Source organism: Pteropus medius, unplaced genomic scaffold (genome assembly GCF_902729225.1).
Source record: "Pteropus medius unplaced genomic scaffold, Ma_sr-lr_union100, whole genome shotgun sequence".
NCBI lineage: Eukaryota > Metazoa > Chordata > Mammalia > Chiroptera > Pteropodidae > Pteropus > Pteropus medius.
The window spans coordinates 8,695,428-8,716,342 of NW_024340699.1; the positions used below are offsets into that span (position 1 = coordinate 8,695,428).

At 45.2% G+C, this 20,915-nt stretch overlaps 1 protein-coding gene across 2 annotated transcripts in view; it reads right to left on the reverse strand.

Moving 5' to 3' along the window:
* SLIT3 (slit guidance ligand 3) overlaps positions 1-16,926 on the reverse strand; it is a 538,957-nt gene extending 522,031 nt beyond the window's left edge. For both annotated transcript variants that reach the window (XM_039877365.1, XM_039877366.1), the window contains exon 1: positions 16,287-16,926. In XM_039877365.1, the coding sequence (XP_039733299.1) occupies positions 16,287-16,483 (197 nt within the window). In that variant the 5' untranslated portion in view covers positions 16,484-16,926. The remainder of the gene's footprint in view (positions 1-16,286) is intronic.
* Between the last annotated feature and the right edge of the window lie 3,989 nt (positions 16,927-20,915).

Sequence of the window (20,915 nt, forward strand, 5' to 3'; positions counted from 1 at the left end):
CCCAAATGTCAATGGTACTAAGGCAGAGATATACTGGGCCAAAGAGAAGTTTCTCTTTGCAACCCCTTTACAGAAAGGACTTTATAAAAATAGAGTTTGGGGTTGTTTCCTGCATGGTAAGATACGGGAATGGTAAGAAGGGTATGAGGAGAGGGTGCATGGCGGATGAGAGAACCAACATCTATAATTATCTCCTCTAAGAAGCTCAAGGCCGTGCTTTCACTCTGCTTCCTATAGAATCTTCTCATCATTGTCTTAACAACTGTCACATCATCGTATTTCCTTTAAAAATTCTGTTGAACCTTCACCAACTGAAAAATGAGCTCTGGGGAAACTGAGGACTCAAGAGATGAACTGCTTGAGCCAAGGTCACTCAGCAAGTTGCAAGGAAGATTTGGAAGAAAATTCTCTTGGGTCCTGGTCAAGGTCCCGCAGAAAGACAACACTCAATTTTACTGTTGCCATGGTAATTATAAATCAATTTCATCTATCCGTTAAAGCAGTTACTCCACAGAATGTGCTCACAAAGCATTGTTGAACTCACCCCAGTTACTCCATGGATGTGAAAATAATCACATTTTTGTATATTCCATAATTCTGGCTACACTTACAATCGGCCTTCACCTCGAGTGGTATAAATAAGTGGGGTTATATTGCACAGTGGTTGCCATGCATCACTATGACTATTCCAAACAAAGAAAATTGTGCTAGAAGCAAAAGCAAGTGATTCTGATTCACTTTAAGAAAGGAAATGAAAAGAGAGTAACTTTTATCAATCCTTACATTATGCTAAGCATTTTACGTAACTGGCTTAATCTTCTCTATGATTTGAAGAATTTCTTTGGGTCAGTTTTCTCAAACACTGCTGCACGTCAGAAATGCCTGGGAGCTTTACAGAATCATGACACCCACGAAGCACCCCAAAAATCATTAAATCAGAATGGCTGGGGATGAAACACAGGCAACGGTAATTTTAAAATCTCTCGTAAGTGCAGCCCTGAAACCCTGATTCTCAAACTAGATCCAAACTAGAGAATCAGGGTTTCTGGACTCATTATCCTTATTTTACATCCTAAGAGAAAAATGAACTTGCCTAAGGGCATCCAGCTGGTGAATGGAAAAACTGTGAATTCAAATCCAGGTCTGCCTTTCTCCAAACCCCAGGCATAATCTCTCTCATTATGCCACTTTCTCCCTGGAAGTTTATCTGCAGCTCTCTCAGAGTTATTTGGTTGCAAATTTATAAACTTGAGCAAAAGAGAATTCGCTAGAAGGCTATCAGGGACTTCTGGTTTCTATGAGAATCTTAAGAACAGGTCTGAGGAAAAGGAAAGCGGGCATGTCTGGTCGTTGCACAAGTGCTTAGATGAAATGGCAAGCTATCACGTCCAATCTTTTTGTCCCTGTGGTCAAGATTTCAAGTCCAGGGAGGAAGCGTCCAATTGACCTTACTTGGGTCTTGAGCCCAGCCTTTACTAGGAGAAGGTAAGGCCCCTGGTCAAGTTCACCTGACTATATTCTCGGGATGCAGAAGATGATATTCTACTAGGAAGAGAGACTGAACTCTGGGCAGCCAAAATACAACACATGTCTACTACAGTGGAGGGGATGGAGGGATTTATAAAACCAAGAAGATATAAGACAGTCTCATAGGTCCAATGTTAGCCTCAGGTAGAGCTCAGCAAAAACCCAGAAGCCCACTGAAACACACAGGGTCATTCAGAAGAATTATGCCACTTTGGGAGGTAGCCATGAATGGCCTCAAAATTATTTGCAAAATTTGAAAAATTTGTCCATTTTTCTAAAGGCAAGGTCAATTTATTTTATCAGATTATCTAGGCTATTTTTTTAAAGGCTAAAGCTTGGGGCTTTTGAGAAATCTTAGAGAAAAAAAGAAAATATGCTCCTACTTAATAGTTTCTAACAGCCTCAAGTTCTAAGAACTAGCTAGAAAAATTAAACCTGGTATCCTGGCATGGCACTACACAGACAAGGCTGGCATAGTTTGCCAAAGTTGAGCCAAGAAAACAATGCTTTCTAAAAAGGCAACAACAGAAACAGACACAAGGTAAGAGTTAGCATGCTTGCCTATTGTTACAGTAAACAAGAAGATAGTCTCAAAGAGGAAAAGAGACATAGATATCTGAGCAAAATGGTTATAACTCAAGGAAACCAAGGGGTGCTCTAGGATCAAAAGCCAATGGGGGCAATTAAAATTCAATTGTGCATGTGTTCGAATAGAGTACTACTGGTCCAGGCTGCTGGCCTGGGCCTGGGAGCACCCTTCCATGAAATACCCTTTATCCCATGAGCGTCTCTTCCAAGATCTAGGCATCGACTGACTCTAACATGCAGGGACTTGAGAAATGAGGCTACTGTGAGTTATTAGCATTAAATAAATACTTGCTCGATGCATAAATTCATGGATGAATCAATATACAAACAAAAGAACTACAACTGGCTACTCGATTTGTAGGTACTATGTATTAAGCACCCACTGTGTGTGAGGGAATAAGCTACTAGAAGCTTTACGTGATGGATTTCTCATCCTCACAGTAGCCCTAAAAGTGCTTACTATTATACCTATTTTACATATGAGGATCCTAAGACTCAAAGAGATGAAAGGACTTACAGTAGTCACAGAACAAAAAGAAATGGGATTTGAAGCCAGCTCTACTTATATTGAGCATCTGTGTGCCACAATGCCACAACGCCTCACAGTGTTCATTAGCATCAACTGTATGTCGGGCATTTTGCTTGTATTATCCCTAATTCTTACACCAATCCTTGAGACAGAGATTACTGTCTCTATTTTTTTTTTTTTTTTTTGGATGGGAAAACCGAGTCTAGAAAGACAAGTAAGATTTGCCAAAGGGTTCATTTTGAATACAGATTTTTTAAGATCTAAATTTGTGGCTTTGAAGCTCAAGGTCTTTCCACCAAGTCTCCTGCCTATCCAATTTGATTTTTAAAACTGTGTTGACTTAGTCATATTTTCGCAAGCACTGCGCTAAGCCTCTGTAGAGAAATGCACAGCTCCTGCCATCAAGCAGCTTTTAATCTAGTTAAGAGATTAGTTACACAGTATAGAAAATAAGAACATTTATTATATGACTGTAGAGGTTTTAAAACATGGTGGCAGATTCCTTAGGACTTCTTCTTTTCACAGGTGGTTCCCATCCTTGAATCTGGGCTAGCTTGTGTTGCTTAGAGCAAAAGACTACAGCAGAAGAGACACTATGGTGCTTCGAAGGCTAGTTCCTAAAACTTCATGAAACTTCTGAGTTGTTCACTGGTACACCTATTCTTGGAGCTCTGAGCCTCCATGTATAAAGTCAGATAACTCTAAGGCCACCATGTTGCAAGTAAGCTCAAGCCACATAGGTTACACACAGGTATTCCGGTCAACAGTCCCAGATGAGCCCAGCCTTCTAGTCAACCCAGCCTGGGTGCCAAACATGTGAGTAAACAGCCTGCAGGTGATTCTAGCACCCAGCCATCCAAGGCTCCCCCAGTTATTCACAGACTCTCCAGTTGAAGCTTCAGACCTCAGAAAGCAGAGAAGAGCCATCTCTACTGAGCCATGTCCAAAATCCTGACCTAAAGAATCACAGACCATAATAAACTTGTTGTTTTACAGCACTAAGTTTTGGGGTGGTTTGCAAAGCTGCAATAGGTAATCAGAATGATGGCTTTTTAAGTGTTTATTTAATACCAGACACCAGCCTCTGAACTTGACATGTACTACCTCCTTTGACCCTCCCAGCAACCCAGTGAAGCTGGTTGTTGTTCAAGAACATGCCCGAGATTACCTAGCTTGTTGTGATGGCATTCAAGCCCAGGTCACATTAACTCTAGCATTGACACTCTAAACTGCTCTGCTGTAGAGAGAAGGAAACTATGTCTGTGTATATAGTCTACAAAGCCCAAAGCCAATCAGTTTCAAGGAACACCAACTGCTATTTTTGAAACTAAACATCTTTTTCTTTCCTAATTTCAGAAGGCTTACTGTGGAGCTGAGCTAATTATTTGAGCCTTAATCAAGGACCAGCCACTCCCTGAAGCAGCTGTCCTGGCCTCTCTATTGCCTCTAGAAAATCCCTTGGGTTGGTTGGATGTTGGCTCAGGTCTAAGCCCCAAATCCCAGCCCCCCGAAGTGAGGATACATAGGGCTGAAAGGATCCTTGGCGATCTTCCAGTCTATTTTCCTTATCCTCTTTAAAGATGAGGAAACTGAGGTCCAAAAAGGTCGACGGACTTGTCCAAGGTCACATGGTACGTCAGAGGTACAGCTAGGTCTCCACATTCCCAGGCAAGCATTCCATCCACTACACCATGCTGCCGTTGCTAAAAATTCTCCAGAGCCGCCTCCTTCGGCCCTCCTCTTGACAAGGCTGTTTCCCCCACACACAACTACACACAGTCACATTTGGCAAGAGGCGCTATCGGCCCTGCTCTGCTCATGAAATGATGTTCTGCAATGGGGCCTCTTTGTTCGTTAGCAACACAGACAAAGAAAACTGGAGTGCAGTCTTCTCGGAGGGAGACGTTTCTTGTTTTAAAGGCAGAACAGAGAGCTTCTTGGCTGAATATGGCTTAAATCGGCATGCAGCTCCAGTTGGTAGAAAACGCAGAGGAGATTTAGGTCTTTGCAAAATGTCTAGAACATACAAGGAGGGCACATGGCAGGAGGAAACTTATGGGAAACATTTTAGAAAGTATTAACATGAATGCTTAAGCAGAGTAAACAAAGCACATTGGTTATCATCTTGTCGTCTGAAGTAATTAGAAGGTGGGCAGGTGGGGAGGGCACTAGGGTTATTAAAAACTCCCATGAAGTACGTGGCCTTCCCATTTGGATTCTTGCTCCAGTCCTTGCTCCCAGCATTCCTTCCCTTGAAGTTTTCCTACCTGAGATCATCCCATTCTAGACCCTAAACAAGCTGCCTTGGTGTTTAGAGCCCTCAGGGTACGACCTGTAATCCGAAATCACCCATCTGGTGCCTCTTCCCTCTGGCTCCACATTAGTCCTTATTTTTTGTACTAGATTTGGTCCCTCTTCTGCCACCTTAGCTTCCTAGATTGGCAAAGCTTCCAATGGCTCGAGAGATCTTTATTAAGGACCAAATGCTGTGAACAAGGCTGAAAGCAAAGTAGGGCAAACTTCTCACAAGGGCAGCTCACACCACAAAGCTGAGGTCCCTACCTATCACACTGAGACATTCATCTGTCCAGGTGGCTGAGATCAGTGGGGAGGAGGTAGACCAGATGATGTCCAGAGAGACCTCAAAAGTCTGAAAATCTCTTGGCTTGAGAAGGAATGAGAGGAGGAGGGACAGAACTGAGTTCTGTGGCAGAAATTCAGGGCTTGTAAGCTGGCAACAGATGGGAAGAAAAGTGCCAACTTCTAGTAGGAGATGTAGTGCATGTGTTTCTTAGAGCTATTGCAAGCTACAGGTCTTCCATTCCAAAAGATCACATAAAAGCTGCCTGAGACTTCCCCCCCGCAACCCACACACACATATACATACATGTACATACATGACAGGCCTCCAGGCACAAGATGAGATCTCCAACAAGAAACTGGGCCAAGTAACAGTTCTCAGACTCTTCCCTCAAAGTTGAGTTTCCCCCATAGCCTACCCTACAAACATGCCCAAAGAACAAATTTCAGTCCCAAGTCCTCCTCCCTCATTTTCCCCCGGGAAAATTCCTACCTGGTTAAAGCTAAGAGAGAAGAATAAGGGAATTAACACCATGGGGAAACAACATCCAGTGGTCTAGTTATAGCTGGAACATCCCAGGAGGGGAAGCTGGCCTCTCAAAAGAAGCCCTGTATCTCGTCATGGCCCCAAAAGCTGCTGCGCTGTGTGTCAGTGTTTATGAAATGCTTCTCAAATAAGGTCAGTGCTCTACAGAGTTAGGACTCTAATAAAATGCAGAACTTGTGCTATTTGCCAGCTAGCTGCGGAGGCTTACTTGAATGCTTTCTCAGAGACAATTGTTCTCAGATTAATATTTTCCCCATGAGTTGTTTGTTTTTTTTTTTAATTTTGTTTGTACTATTTTTTTTAAATAATGTGTGGATTTTTCTATATATTTGTACCCATTAAAATGGATAAGTGGGGCTTGCTTTCATCAGTGGTTCCTAAGGGCTAGGTGTCATATCCTTCATTGTTCCAGCATTTCCCTCATCCCATAAATCATCTTGTTATCCATTTGGTGGGAAGGGACAGCTTAGACTGATTTCCTATTATTTTGAGCTGTTCTGGTTATGAGGACATTTCACTTGCTTATTCATCATTGCTCCTGGCACATAGTAAGTATTCAATAAAAAGATCCTTTAAATGACTCCATCCTTCATGTAGCCCCTTCTTTTGTTCTACTTTCTTGGAAACTGACACTTATTACTCAGGCAAAATATTCTCTAAACTCCACCTGAGTGGGATGCTGGCATTGCTGGTGTAAGGCTGTATTTTCACTTGTGAAAGATGCAACTTGATGGGTGAAAAGGAAAACCCCTAGGAAAAGTTTGAAGAACTGGGTGACTCTGAGCACGGCTTTTCAACTCACCGAGTTTCTTCATCTGTAAATGCAAGATTCTAAAATGAACCCTGATCATCTCTCAGATACAGGATTTAGTGGTTAAAATCATATATTATGGGCGGACTCATTAAAGCATTTGTATAGCACTGAATTTAGGAAGCTTCTGTAGATATTTGATCTCATTTAAAACTTACATTAGTTCCAGAAAAGAAGTGTTATTCCTACCATTCTAAAGGTTACAGATGAGACAGCTGAGATGCAGGAAGATACTCTGACAATGTCCCACAGAAAAAAATGATGAAAACCAGGATTCTGCCTAGGTCTTTTTACTCATGTAAGGTTACATCAAATTGTACTCCCTACTGGTTTCCTATTAATATCACTTAGAAACTTCACATATAAAACACTTTTTCACCTAACATTCTAGAGCTGTGCAGAGATAAGGAGGATAAAAAGAATGTCAGGAAAACTCTGGATGGTCTAGAAATTTCTGAGGATAGCCCTCCAATGATATCATCATCACTGACTTTTTCAATCACAGAACAATCTGCTCTATTCTTTGCTTGGGTTACAGGGAGCTCAGGAGCATGTTGTAATTCATCATTCACAAAGTCCAGCCTTGGAGGACCTCGAACACTACCCTTGGCATCATAAAAGGCTTCAGATGGCCATGAAGATGAAATCTGAAGTTGTTTCTAGGACTCAGACGTGGGTTGGGAGTCTCCAGTCTCCAAAGAAGGTCCAGGCCACAAAACTCATCCTGAAATCCAATCTCAGGAGCTAGGCTTAGATGGTAAAAGTCCAAATTCAGTACCAAGGTTATGGAGAGCTACATGAATGGCAGGAGATAACAAGAAGCCAAGCTGGAAGGGTCACAGTAGAGGCCAGGAGCAGCTTAGGCTCAAGGAGAGATGCATAAGGTACACAAGTCCATGGTCAAACCCACAAACCTCAGAGTAGAAGAGGACCATGGACTCTACACCATGCAGACCAGTCTGAGTCAAGGCATACACTAAATGTGGACCGCAGGGGTGCAAGGAATGGGTCACAGTAGAGGCCAGGAGCAGACAGGAGCTAGGGTAGCAGACAGGAGCTAGGGAGGCCAAAAACCTCCAGAGAGTCAAGGTGGGTGGTTAAATGTGCTGGCAGACTTTCAGGAACCACAACCCATGCCGCTGCCAAAGTGTAGAATGAATCAGGGGTCAGGAACCCAGACTTGCGTTTCGGACAAGAGGAGTCTGAGCCCACACACAAGCAGCGATAAGGCTATGAAAAGTGAAGTCACATTTACTCCAGGCGGGATGAATCTTATATTTGTCTGTTCTAGTAGGACTTGATCTCAAGGTGAGGGGAGCCTGGAGTTTATGGCTAAGAGAAAGTGGGTGGAACATCTAATTGGGAAAGAAGGCATTCCTGCCCAAAGCTAGGCAGATGCTTGTGGGGAAAAATATTGGTCAACAAGTCTCATCAGAACCGTTCTTGAATGGTTTATCCTCCCCAATCCAAAAATTTTTAAAATAATATTAGTCACATAACCATGGTGATATTTTCCCTAAGATTTGACGTGCTGGATTCTGTTCCAAATGCCCTCGTCAGATAGAACTTCCTAAAGTGCAGCTCCCATCATTTTAAATTGGGCTCATAACTTCTTAGGTTCCACGCAACCATGAACATCTGTGAATCTGTACCATGTTCCCATCCCTACCTATGGAAACCCTATTCAGGCTCCAATTCACATGCCAACTCTTTCTCCAATCTGGACATGATGGCTCTTTCACCAGGTGTCCAGAACACAGCACTGGCATTCCTCTCCAGACGCCTTGAATGGAACAGGTGCTCATGGAGTCATTTGAGATTCATTTTTTTCCTTCCGGTTGTTCTCTGAGAATTGAGTTTAGAAGACAGAAGGGGCTGACTTAAAAATTTGGGGAGAATGTTTACAGTGCAGACCTGAGGCCGGCATGCCTGGACTCTGGTTCAGCAGGAGAACTCTGGTTCAGCAGGAGAACTCTGGTTCTCCTGCTCCTACCTGGAGAAGTTCCTTCACCTCTCTGACTTAATGTCCTCATCTGTACAATGAGGACAGTATGAGTTCCCGCCTTGGATGATTGTTAGAAGATTAAGTGAGTCCATGCATATAAAGTGTGAAAGCAGCATCAAGCTCAAAGAAGAGCTCAATAAATGGTAGCTGGGGGGGGGGCGGTAATTTACAGAAATTTGAGGAGAGCCCGTAGGCCTCTGTTCTCTATGATCCATCCTCCATCACATTCATTCCCAGTACTATTCAAGCAAGTGAGCCCTGGGCCAACAGGCACCCAAGATGGTAAAGGAAATCACTAAGAAACAGAGGCTTCTCAGATGAGCTCTGCTGATGACAGAAGGGCCCAATTTGTCAAGCTAAAATATTTTCTGAGAGGATAACACACACGCGTGCACACGTGCATGCATGCATACACACACACACACACACACACACACACACAATCACAATCACATCCGATACTGCGGGGTTTCTGGCAACAGCCTAACAGGACAAGGATGAAGCTAAAGTCATGATGGAAAGTGCTATGAGAAACCAAGAGTGTAGAGAAAATTCAACAAGCAAAGAAATTAATAAGCATTAATAGGAATTCATTCCAGAGAAAATATGAACAATGGAACTCCAGGGAAAGATGCTATGGGCAAGAAGACCTCAACATTTTTATCCATCTCAGCCAGAAAGAAGAGGACAATATATGTATATAATCCACACCCCAGACCATAGAGAGACTTTGAAAAAAACAGAGTGGACTCTGGTTATACTGACAACCTGGATAAAGATCCATAGAGCAAGTTCACTAAAACTGCAGAGGAAATGGGGAGATGAGTAGTTAATATGCTAAATGAGAAAATCAAAATACAATGTTCCTAAAAAGCTGATGAAATGAACTATTGGCCAAATTTTAATTAGGATAAATGCAAAGTGTTGTGCTTAGACTCTAAAAGGTCAACTGCACAAGTCTGGGATGGGGGAGAATAATATCAACAGCAGGGAGACCTGGGGAGACATTGGGATGCAGTGAACAGCCTGGTCAAAATGAGCCAAGCCAGGGGGTGGCTATTTGAAGCGAAAACACGTTGACGGAAGTCAAGATAGCAAGAGAGCAAGAGGCAAAGAATATTGGAATCTATATAGAACACGATAATTAGGAATGGGGATAGGACTGTCTCAAAGCCTAACACATACAGAGCAGTTGAGGTAATTATAAAAATTTATGGAAGAAAAGAGAAGACTTGGATAAGTGGGTGGTGAGAAACATAACAGTAATAAGATTTTTGAAATCCTATCATTTGGAAGAAGGATTATACTTGCTCTGTGTAACAACAATCAAAGGGAGAAAAGTTCAATCTCCAAACAAAGAAGATTTTATTCTTAGAACTGTTTTTTAAAAATGAAATAAATTGCTTTAGGAAGAACTGATTTCCTCATCGCTGAATGGAATCAAGCAAAGGAGAATGACCACTTTCTCCAAAATTATGTTGGTGGAAGATCGACATGCACGTGGTTGGAACTTGGACAAGAGAACCACATTCAAACCTGACAATCGATCATTTCTCCAGATCAGGCTTTATCTTGAGCATGCTCTGGAAGGAAGACTACAGTAAGAATTATTATTAGTCCCAATTTACAAATGAGGAAACCGAGGTCACCCAACTAGTAAGTGGTAAACCAGAACTGGAGCCTCATCTGGCTTTGGAGTCCACACCTTTACCCACAAACACTGTTACTTTCCCTGACTCCCTATCTGCTCAGGATTGAGGATTTTTAATCACACACCTCTCTACCAGTGATACAGGGAAGAGTTGTATCAGATATTGTGCTGGCAACAGAACTATGAAGACCACAATGAGTGGGGAGGAAAGTACAGCCTCTGGCAGGCCAGCGATAACAGTAGTTAGAAGACACAATCCAGGTCTTCAGAACTGAGAAGCAGAGGATTCCTATTATGAGCTCTTCCTACCTGGGCAAGGCTGATTTAAATTTCAGGCTGGAGAATGCTGAATAATGGAGAGCCTTGAAAAGTCAACACCATGCCCCACATCAGGGCACCTTCTGCATTCATCCTGTCCAGAACTAGTGGTGGTTCAAAAAGGTCTCTGGAAAAGCTTCCATGTTTTTTTTTTAATTTTATTTTCAGCAGTTCTAAAAAGGGTTAAGACTACCTTACATAATGAGGGTGGAGCATGCTAGTTAAATGCAGCTGTTTCAAGTAAAAGCAGTAATGGAGGCAGACACGGGAAGTCAGTACAAGGAGGTATTTAGGGAAAGACAGGAGGAAGGCACTGAAAAAAAAAAAGCCAGGGCCAAAAATTCCCTATGAAAATCCAACCCCCCAAAATAAATAAATAAACTGCATTCCTTATTTAAATATACCACAAAGCAGCACGCCCATGGAAAAGATATAAACCACTTCAACCGTAATCCCCTCCTCATGGAACAGAGGCCAACCTGGCTTAGCTAGAGAGAAGGAGGAGGAAACCAGGCACAAGGGTGCTGGGCACAGCCTAACTTACCTCCACAGGGTACATTTAGAGTGGGCATCTTGAACCTTCCAGCTGGATGGGGCCTGAGATGAAGAGAAATGGAAATAACAGCCATGGCCACTATCATTAGTAGTTTGTGGAGGACTATGTGCCAGGTACTGTGTTAAGCACTTCCTGTATATTATTTCATTTAATCCTTCCCAAGAGGAACGTTTACTATGTGCATAGGAACAGGAGTTGGCGAAACACTGCACTGGGCACTGCGCTGACTACCTCACACGGATTGCCTCGGGCCATGTGCACTACATTCCCCCGGGGCCAGTGCAATTATCATCCCTGTGTTACAGGTGTGGAAATATGGTACGAAGGGATTACACAGACAACAGTCCAGGGGAGTGGAGTAACTGCCCAGGGTCCAACAGTAAAGCCAACATTCAAACCAGAGCCATCTCGAGTCCACGCCTGAGGCACTAGGCGGGGGCTCTGGAACCTGCTTGCCATGGCCCATTTAGTCGGCACGAAAGATCCCACGGCTCTCAGACCCACCATTCTCACTTTCCAATGGAGAAAAAACTCGTTGACAACTAACACAACTGGAGAGAAACCATACAAGAACCAAAATGGTAAAAATCCAGAAATAATGTAAGAAGCAAATGACGAGCAAAAGCAAAACTTAATAATAATTCTACAAATACATCGATTAATACAAGAAGAGCAGCAATCAAAAACCACAGTGCGGGACGATGCTGACGAATTCCTGATTTGAAAGTCCTGTGATTTAAGTGTTCAGGATTTCTAGCTCTTTTCACAGGCATGTGCACAGTAGGAGTTTTGTAAGGTTGCTAAGCAACACCTAACAACCAAACTCAAGAGTGAATCACTCATTAGGAGTCCTTGGTAACTCCAGTAAGGAAATAATTTTAGTTCATGAAAGCAAAATTTTAGAAACCCTTAATAACTCATGTAATAGGTTACTAGTAAGTTGCCCTTAGCCACGCATAAAAATGCAAATCTTTAATTGCCCATCTTTCACTTGTAAGAACTAAAGAAAGACATATTTTTGAGAGTTCTCATTCTTTTAGTCCATACATATTTGCCAAAAAACTACCATATGCCAGGCACTGTTCTAGATACTGGGGAAGAGGACCACATAAGGAAAACCATTAAAATTATACTAGAATTCTACTTTCAGGAAAACGAGGCCCAGAGAGGTAAATCAATCTGTTCAGAGTTGCACAGCACACTGGAGGTGAGTGTGCTCAGCTGTTCATGGCCAGCCCAGTAGACTTGCCAGGAGAGCACTGTGCTTCCCTGAAAGGCCATATCGCCATGGCTGGCTTGGAGATGCCTGTAATTCACCAGCTTGCCCCTGGCCCTCTGAGCTGGCCCTGAGGGCTGGGAGTACCAGCAGGCAGGGCTTGGCTGTTGAGCATCTTGGAAAGTCTCCCACTTGACCTCGGGACCTCTGTGGTCAAGTGAGGGAAAGCCTATGACACGGTGTGGGTTTTTATTGGACCCAACCACCGGCAAAGCTTGCCGTCATCTGGAGTGATGGAGAAAATTAAGTTACCACATTCTCACGTTTCAGCCTTTTGCCCGTTTTCCTTCGCAAACAGGAAATGTTTATTTAAATACAGCAGTCTCCAGAATGTTCTTGAGCCAAGTGAAAAACCAAAGATGTCCACTCTTGCCCCACTCCGCTGTTCAGGCCACCACCTCGCTGTGGGTGAGAAGTGGGCCTCTGCCTGCCTTTAGGCAGAACGGGGAGAAGGGGCCCCACGTGAGAGTTCATTTTCATCTGTCTCCTCTTTTGCAGGCCGAGATTGTGGTTGGAGAAGAATTACATCTGTGGGCTCTTTTTGTACTCAGAAGGGTAAATGCAACATCTGTTTACTCTGCGCTCCATGGTAAATGTTTTGTTTCAGGCACCACCATTCACTTCCTCTCCTCCTGTCCTCTATCTTTGCTGCATGGATAATAAATTACACTGAATTCTCCTCGGCATTTATTTATCTTTCTTGTGGGTGTCACCTCCTCATCGATGGGAAACAAATTGTCAGTAGTTTATAAACGACAGAGTTTCTCTTTCTGTGAGATGTGCTGACATTATGGAGAAGATGCTGGAAAACAGACCCCCCAACTCTGATAGCAGCTTAATTACCAATAATTCAACAGGCCCCATTCCAGGCCTGAAGCAAAATCCAAATGACCACATTATCCTCATGCAGGTTTGCCTTAATGGCACCCTATGAGTAGACGAGGCCTCAGAAGTCAAAACCCCCCCAGAGAAACAACTACACATACACACCACACACACACACACACACACACACACACACACACACCTGCGTCTTCAGAAAAGCCTCTTTGAGAGGTAGAGTAGCGGGAATGAAGAGGGGAAAAATGTTTCTTCTTTGTTATAAAATACAACGTAAACATTCTAGATCAGAAAAGTGGATTTTAGGAAGGTCCTGAGCTCTGACAGCAGTGCTGACAAAACTCATACCCTGTGAAAAACCGAGCCCTGAGAAGTTTGCAGGACTCACTAAAGGAAGTTTCCTTCTCCCGCCTTTGCTTACATCCTTTAAGTTGAATTGCTAGCTTTCTTCTGTGTATGCAATGATTTTATACACAGTGATCGGAATGCAGTATAGGCTCAAGTAAGGTTTGTTGAATGAATGAAGAAAGGAAAGAGAAATTTCTCCCTAAAGAAACCCTTTGCATAGAAATACCAAATATCCCCCCAAAAGTTTGCAGACTTGAAATGTTACATCTGAGTTGACTCAGAGAGGGTAAAAGGTGGTGAAGGCTGTTGGTGGGCTGCTCCTAACCGCTGAAGTCATCCTGACCCGGCTTGCTCCTAAAGGCTGCCCCCTCTCCTGGGAAGAAAGGAGACTAAAATGAGGGTCAGCTTTGGCAGCCATGTCACCCCCACTGCACCCCAACCAAAGTGGCACCAGTGACCAGAACCAAGGCAGTAGAGACTCAGGTATTCCGAAGCACCTCATACTCTGTCAATACCTGCAAGCGACCATGACTGCAGCAGGGGGCCCATGGGAACACCCAAGACTCCAGTTTCACCAGTCGTGGAGCGGATGGGTAGCCCCAAGCTGCCAGGGTCTTAGAGAAGGGAGTTGAGTGGCATGCCTGCTGCAGTGCTGTTCCTCAACTTTTGAAGACCTCCTACATGCCAGGAGGAAAGGGGCCCACTCTCCTTGGCTCCCTAAACATGAAACATGATTTTGAAGGATGGGGGAAGGCAATCTTATGACCCCAAAAGGAGAGCTGATGTCAAAATAGGCTGAATGTTGCAAGGTATACCTGAAGCAGCAGCAACAGCTGCCTAGTCTAAGACCCAAGTGCAGCCAGAACCCGCCCAGGGCCTTTTGTTTATAGATCTTGGCCCAAACTGACCCTTGTTCCAAGGATGTCCAGCAGAGTAGCAGGGGGTATGGACTTTGGAGTTAGACATGCTCAAATTAAAACACTTAATTAGCTACATGGCCTTGAGCAAATGACAAGATGGCTTAACTGTAAAGTAAAATAATAAGCTATATAACTAATAAGACTATTGTAGAGATTCAAAGAGATAGCACATGTAAACAAATTGAGGCAGGAAAAGCATTCATTAAACATTAGCTACAGTTATTATTTCACTAACTCATGTGGCTGGCCCTGGTATGAGGAGGGAGAGAATTTAGTTTATAAGTTATAAGTATCCAAAAATACCACTAAAACCACTTTTTCACTGGTATGGTAGAACGTACTGTCCAAATTAAGTTGTAGGAACCTGGATTCTGGTCCTTTTATTGCCCTCAACTTGGTGTGTGATCTTGGGCAAGTCATTTCACATTTCTGAGCCTTGTTTTCTACATGTGTTAATGAAGGTTCAGCTTTACCCTTTGAGAATTGCGTGGTTCAACCCCCCAGAATAATCATTGCAGTTAGGGGAAAAAATGTTTTGAGCCAAATGAAAGCTCCAGGAAAAAGGAAGGTAGTTCTATGGAGTCTCCGCCCAGGGACATATAAAGAGAATGAGACGCAATGAGGTGACAAGAAGTGATTAACAGGGATCACACATTCTAGGACAATTTGTCTCAGTCTCATCACCACTCTCTTCCAGCCCAAAGTCAAGAAGGCAGAATGGAAGATCCATGCACCTACCTCTAAGACATGTGGGGAGAGGATGGAGAGAGAGCAAGACATGGAGAAGTCGACCACACTAGAGCAAATCCTCACCCACCCTGGGCTGTGTTCCCAGGCTGGTTCCAAGACCCTCTACCATTTCTCTCTCCTTCCCCAGCTCCCCAGCTGTGGGCTAGGAAGGGCCCACTCTGAGCCCCAGTTTTGAATCTGGTCTGAGGATCAAAATGATAAATGTTTCCAAAACGTTGACATATGAAAAGTAAATATTTGGTTGCACAATTGGGGTTAAAACGAGGGTCAATCCACCCCACTCTCCAAGCGCCTCTCCCTTTCTTGCCAAGCCCAAGATCCGAGGCTGAGTGCGGTTTGTAAGATTATAGCGCTCGGTCTCATTTAAAGGGCTGTCAGCATTTCCATTCTCTAGACTTTGGGGGGAGGCATTTATAACCCAGCCATAAAAAATTCACCAGGGCTGCAACTTGGCATCTCCCAGGCTGCGCTCCAGGCAGAGCGGGTTTTGTGAGCACCCACTCTGAATCCGTTTGGTTCCTCAGAAGTTAGACCTTCACACACACTTTCAACTTTCCTCACAAGGGCATCCAGAGAGCGGCTGGCGCATTCTGATCTCCAAGCAGGTCACAGTCTAGGGCCCCCTCTCCCGTCTCCTCACCCTGACTCCCCAGCACCCTTCAGCTTTCTCCCTTGCTCCCTCTTTAAGGAGCGCAGACCCTTTACCCTCAGCCTAAGACCTCCTTGGCTGCAGTCTTCTCTCCTCCCCTCATCTCCTGCCAGCCCTCTGCTTGGAAGCTGTCAGCAGGCCCTGCGTCTGGAGCTCTCACCCCCGGAGAGGCACTACTCTTTCCTCATCGAAGACGGCTTCCCGACCTCCACCCCCAGACCTGCCCGACGCCACAGACCCCTAAGTCAGAGTGAAGGAGCGCATCCAGGACAGAGAACAGAGCAGAGGCTGCATACAGTGTGAACAAGGGAAATGGCAGGATCTGGCGCCTGGGGGCCCCTCTGTGGGACCCAGCTGGGTGGCCCGGGTGGGGCGGGGCGGGGATACTCACAGGCGCTCGGTGTTGCGGGGGATGCCTCGGGGAACCGCCCGGAGGCCCAGCCCGTGGCAGTCCACGCTGGCAGCGGAGCAGGTACACTTGGTGGGGCAGGCGGAGGCGGGGGGCCAGCTCAGGACGCTCACCAGCGCTAAGGTCAGCGCCAGGCGGGCGCGCATGGTGGCGCCGGCCCCTGTCCGCCCAGGGGCCATGGTGTGCAGGGGCCCGCGCCCGAAGAAGGTTGCCTCGGCGGGGCAAGACGCGTGAAGCCCACGGAGGCGCAGGGGAGCACGATCGGCCTGGGGAGCGGGCGGTGGAGTTGGCGTGGAGGAGGAGCGAGCTCGGCGCTCAGGCGCACGGGGCGCGGGCGGAGCAGGGCGCGCCGGGCGGCGGCGACGGCAGCAGCTCCATCGGCGGGGCCACCGCTGCCCCGCTGCGCATCTCTTGAAGTGCCCAGGTACCGAGCGCCCCCTGGCCCCGCTGGCCAGCGGCCCGGGGCGTGGGCCCGGTCTGGGCCCCCAGACCAGCGCAGTGGGACACAGCGCCCAGGGAGGTCCGGCAAGGGGCCGGGCTCGGGCACGCGACAGTGGCAGCGGCTGGGACACGGGGCGGTCGGGCGAACTGGCCGGCGCTCGCTCTCTCCATTCACTGAGCAGGGCAGACACCAGAGACGCGGGGCCCACCCCTCCCGCCCCCCACAAAAACGGCAGCTCCGCCTCTCATTGGCTGCGCCACGAGTCATGTAGACTAAGTTGGGAACTTTGCTGGAGCGACTGAGAGCGTGGAGGGAGGAGGCAGCAGAGGAGGGAGAGGGAAGGAACCCGGGGAGGAAAGGGGCTCGGCCCGCAGGGCCCCAGAATTGCGACGCATTCGCTCTTAGAAACCAAAGACGAATCAGGCTGGTGGCACTTTTTCTTGATTCTGTCACTGAGCTAGGCACTCTGCTTATATTCTTTCCTTTGGTCTCAACACGGTCCCGCATGGGTGGTATCTGAGTGCCACCATTTTACGGATAAAAAAAAACAAACCTCAGATTATGAAGTGACTTGCCAGAGGTCACACAGCTACTAAGGACCCTAAACCGCGGCATTCTCTAATCCACCCAGGTTTTACATCACAGTCCATCAAAGCTGTGTCCCTATCTTATCTACAAAGATCCTCAAAGATCCTACCTCATCCATAATTTGTTCCTAACGGACCTACTGTATTGACACCAATGCATCCCAGTTACACGCATCACAGAGTTTGGTTGTCCCTGTTGTTCAGGTCAATGCTGGCAAACCCTCCCTGAGGCCTGCCCTGCTTTGCCCAGTCCCAATGCCTGCTCTGCAGCTAAAAGTAGTGTGTGTGTGTTGCTGGGGCCTAGGGGGTAGTTAGGACATGGATTCTCAATGCTTCAGAGCTTCTCAACTGGGTGACTCTGGGCCAATCATGTCACCTCTGAGCAAGGGGCCCACAGCCATGTCTGAATCCACATACTGGGTTGTTTAGAGCATCAAAAAAGAGAAAGTGTTTTTGCAAAACAGTCATTCACATGTGAGGCATTGTTTTTGCCCCCAGCGCCTTCCTTCTTCCAGTGCCTGCTCTAAATTGGCCAGGTCTGAGCTTTTCCAGATGCCGGTGGGGAGGAGCTCCTGTTAGAGGCTCCATAAATACTTGTAGGAGTGATTTTGTTTGTTTGTTTGGAGGCAGAGAGCAGGAACTGGAGGAAGTATTGCCCAGACTTCCTTGATGTCTGTTCACCCTAGACAAGTCGGAGTGAGCTCTGCACGTACACACATTCATATACACACACATTCCTGTCCCCCCAACATATACACATGCTTACACACACTCAGGCTCACACACCCACCCATACGCACACTCACACTCAATCAAATACTCACATGTGCACATGCATTCTCAAAAATCACACACATCATCACATGTACCACGACGCTGACTGTGCTACTGAGAACTTTCTTTTTCTTTCATATGAGTGCTATTCTGATTCCTTCTACCTCGTTTTTCTTCAAGGAAATTCTCAACTAGCTGACCACATCCTGTGAATATATAGTAGAGGTGCAGATTTTATTTTATTGTACTTAGCAGATTTTCAAAGTCTTAGCCCTAGGCACCCAACTGTACGTACATGTACACACACATACACACATGCACACTCAGCCTCCATCGTTCATAAACACATTAGGTGCAATTTACTGCTGTTATTCTTGGGAGCAGCTTTCTGTACAGATGCTGTTGTGATCGCCCTCTGGTGGCCATAGAAGTCTTTGGGCCCCTGGTCCTCAGGGTGACTTCAACATTTAAGAACTCTAAACATCCATTCTCTGAAGCTTTCCTCCAAACCTTGAACCAATTTAGTACCAGGTCTGAGGCAGATGAGAGAACTGGGCAAAGGCCCAAGGGCACACAAGCATCTCAGACTGTCTGGAGTGAAAAAGAGTAGGGTTTTCTTTGTTTTCCCAAAGGCACTCTATAGCATACTTAGCAATCCCTTCAAGCTGGGCCCAGGTCTGTGCTCTGAGCACAGTGGGGAAGGGGAGGCTGTGTTTCCATTTAAGCTGCTGGTGGGGTTCATGAGCTTGACTAGATCTTTTAAGTGACTTCATAGGCATTCAAATGTGCTTTTCCCTGGGAGAAACACTTTAGAACAGAGTATAGGGGTCAGTCATCCCCAAGGAAGAAGCAAGTGGAAGAAACAGGAGATACACAGGGCGCTGGCTGCATAGAATCAGGAAAATATTTGGGCCGAAACAGCCTTAGAAATCAGCTAACCTAGCATTTCGGCAAGTGATTCTGACAACTAATAGTTCCACATGTTTCTTCATGGGTTCATCATGGGGGTGAGGGTAGTTTCCTTGGGCAAAAATAGAAAGAGAAATGCTTACTTTCACCTCTCTTGGAGATTTGCATCATAGGTAAGCAAATTCAAGACCCTGAGAAGTCCTGCAGTAAAGAAACAGGACTTTTTGTGTATATCTTAAGCTTACACAATGTTATGTGACAATTATATCTCAATAAAAAAATATAGAGTAAAAAGATAAAACAGGCTTAAGATGTGTTTAACAGAGTTTTTCAGTATAGCTGATCTTTTATATGTAAACTTAAAATTCTTTTGTAATTTTTGGAGAACCCTAGATATAATTCAACTCTGTATTTACTAATATGAAAACCGAGTCTCAGAGAGGGGAAGGCACTGGTACAAAGTCACCCAGCTAGCTATTAAAAAGCCAGAGCCAGGACACAGGGCTCCCAGTGTCTAGAATGGGGCTCTCCCCCACTGATTCTGGGACAACTGCAGAATGTGTCAGCCTCCCCATAGAATTACGCTCCCGGGGGAAGACTGAGAAAATCCTTGGGAGGTTAGGCTGTTGGGTGGGACTTTTTATGTCTAAGTGCCAGAAATGGCTTTTATACTCTGTAGTGTGAATTTTCAGTTTCATGTAAGCCTCCAGGGCCAACTTTTAGATTTTTCTCTTTATTTTTCCATAGGCTTCTCAAGGCAAGTTGCCCACACATTCCCCCCAAAACACTTCCCTCAAACTTTCCCCTCCACCTGTTTTCTGTCTCTTAGTGAAAAGCACCATTAACGTAGCCATGTTAATCATTTGAGGTTTTCTTGTTGCAGCAACAGAAAATAATTGAAGTGGGGGAAAATGACTTTTTAAGAAGGCCTTTGAGTGGCATACAAAATTTATGGGGGGAAAAAAAAAACTGAAGAAAGATGCTTCAAAAAAAAACCCCAAAAAACAAAAAAAACCAAGAACCAAGTAGTCTGTAGATGCCAAGATCAAGATTTCCAAATTCTCAGAAGGGAAAGACTGATTGGCTGGCCTGGCTTAGGTCACGTGATCACTCTCTTGGCCAGAGAAAACAAGAACCTATGGAAGGTGGTTCAATGGAAACTACAATCAGCTGGGCAGAAAGAAGCAATATTCTCAAAGGAAAAATGGGGAGCTGTGAGCTGAAAAAATAGAAGGATGATGAGAAGGCAAAATAGCACCAAAGCATCTTCCCTCTGTCTCACACCACAGCCATTCAGTTCCAGATTCCTGTTAATTTTGCCCCATGATTACCTCCTGAATCTATCCTTCAGTTTAGCTGTCCATTCCTCCAGGAAACCTTGCTGGTCCAGGTTATTAGAGTCTCAAGGGCAGTGTCTCTACATAATCCATTAATCCAGTATATTATTATAAAAAATTTCAAGCATGCAAAGATGTCTAATCTATTTTTGCATGCTTGATGCCTAGAGGTACAAATAAATCTTGGATGATTAATGAATGAATAAATGAACAAATAAGTGAATGAATAATCTTCTCAACCAGCTAGCTTATTTGACATCCTTCTGTTGCAGTTTCCCTTATTTTCATCAGTGTTACTTGCTCTTTGCAGGGAGGAGGAAGAGGTTACATTCTTCCGGAATTTCTTGGAGGATTTTTTGAAAACTATATGCATTCAACAGTCCCCTCATACTGATAAGTTTGCACCCACCCCATTGAAACTTACTATTTGTGCTGGTTATTCTCCAGCAGATTGTCCAGAGCACTGTCTGCCTACTGTCACCCTGTTCTATCACCCAGGAGGCTGGCCTCTACAGACTATATAACCTGTACTCCCTTGGGTCTGGCCACGTGGGGAACTGCC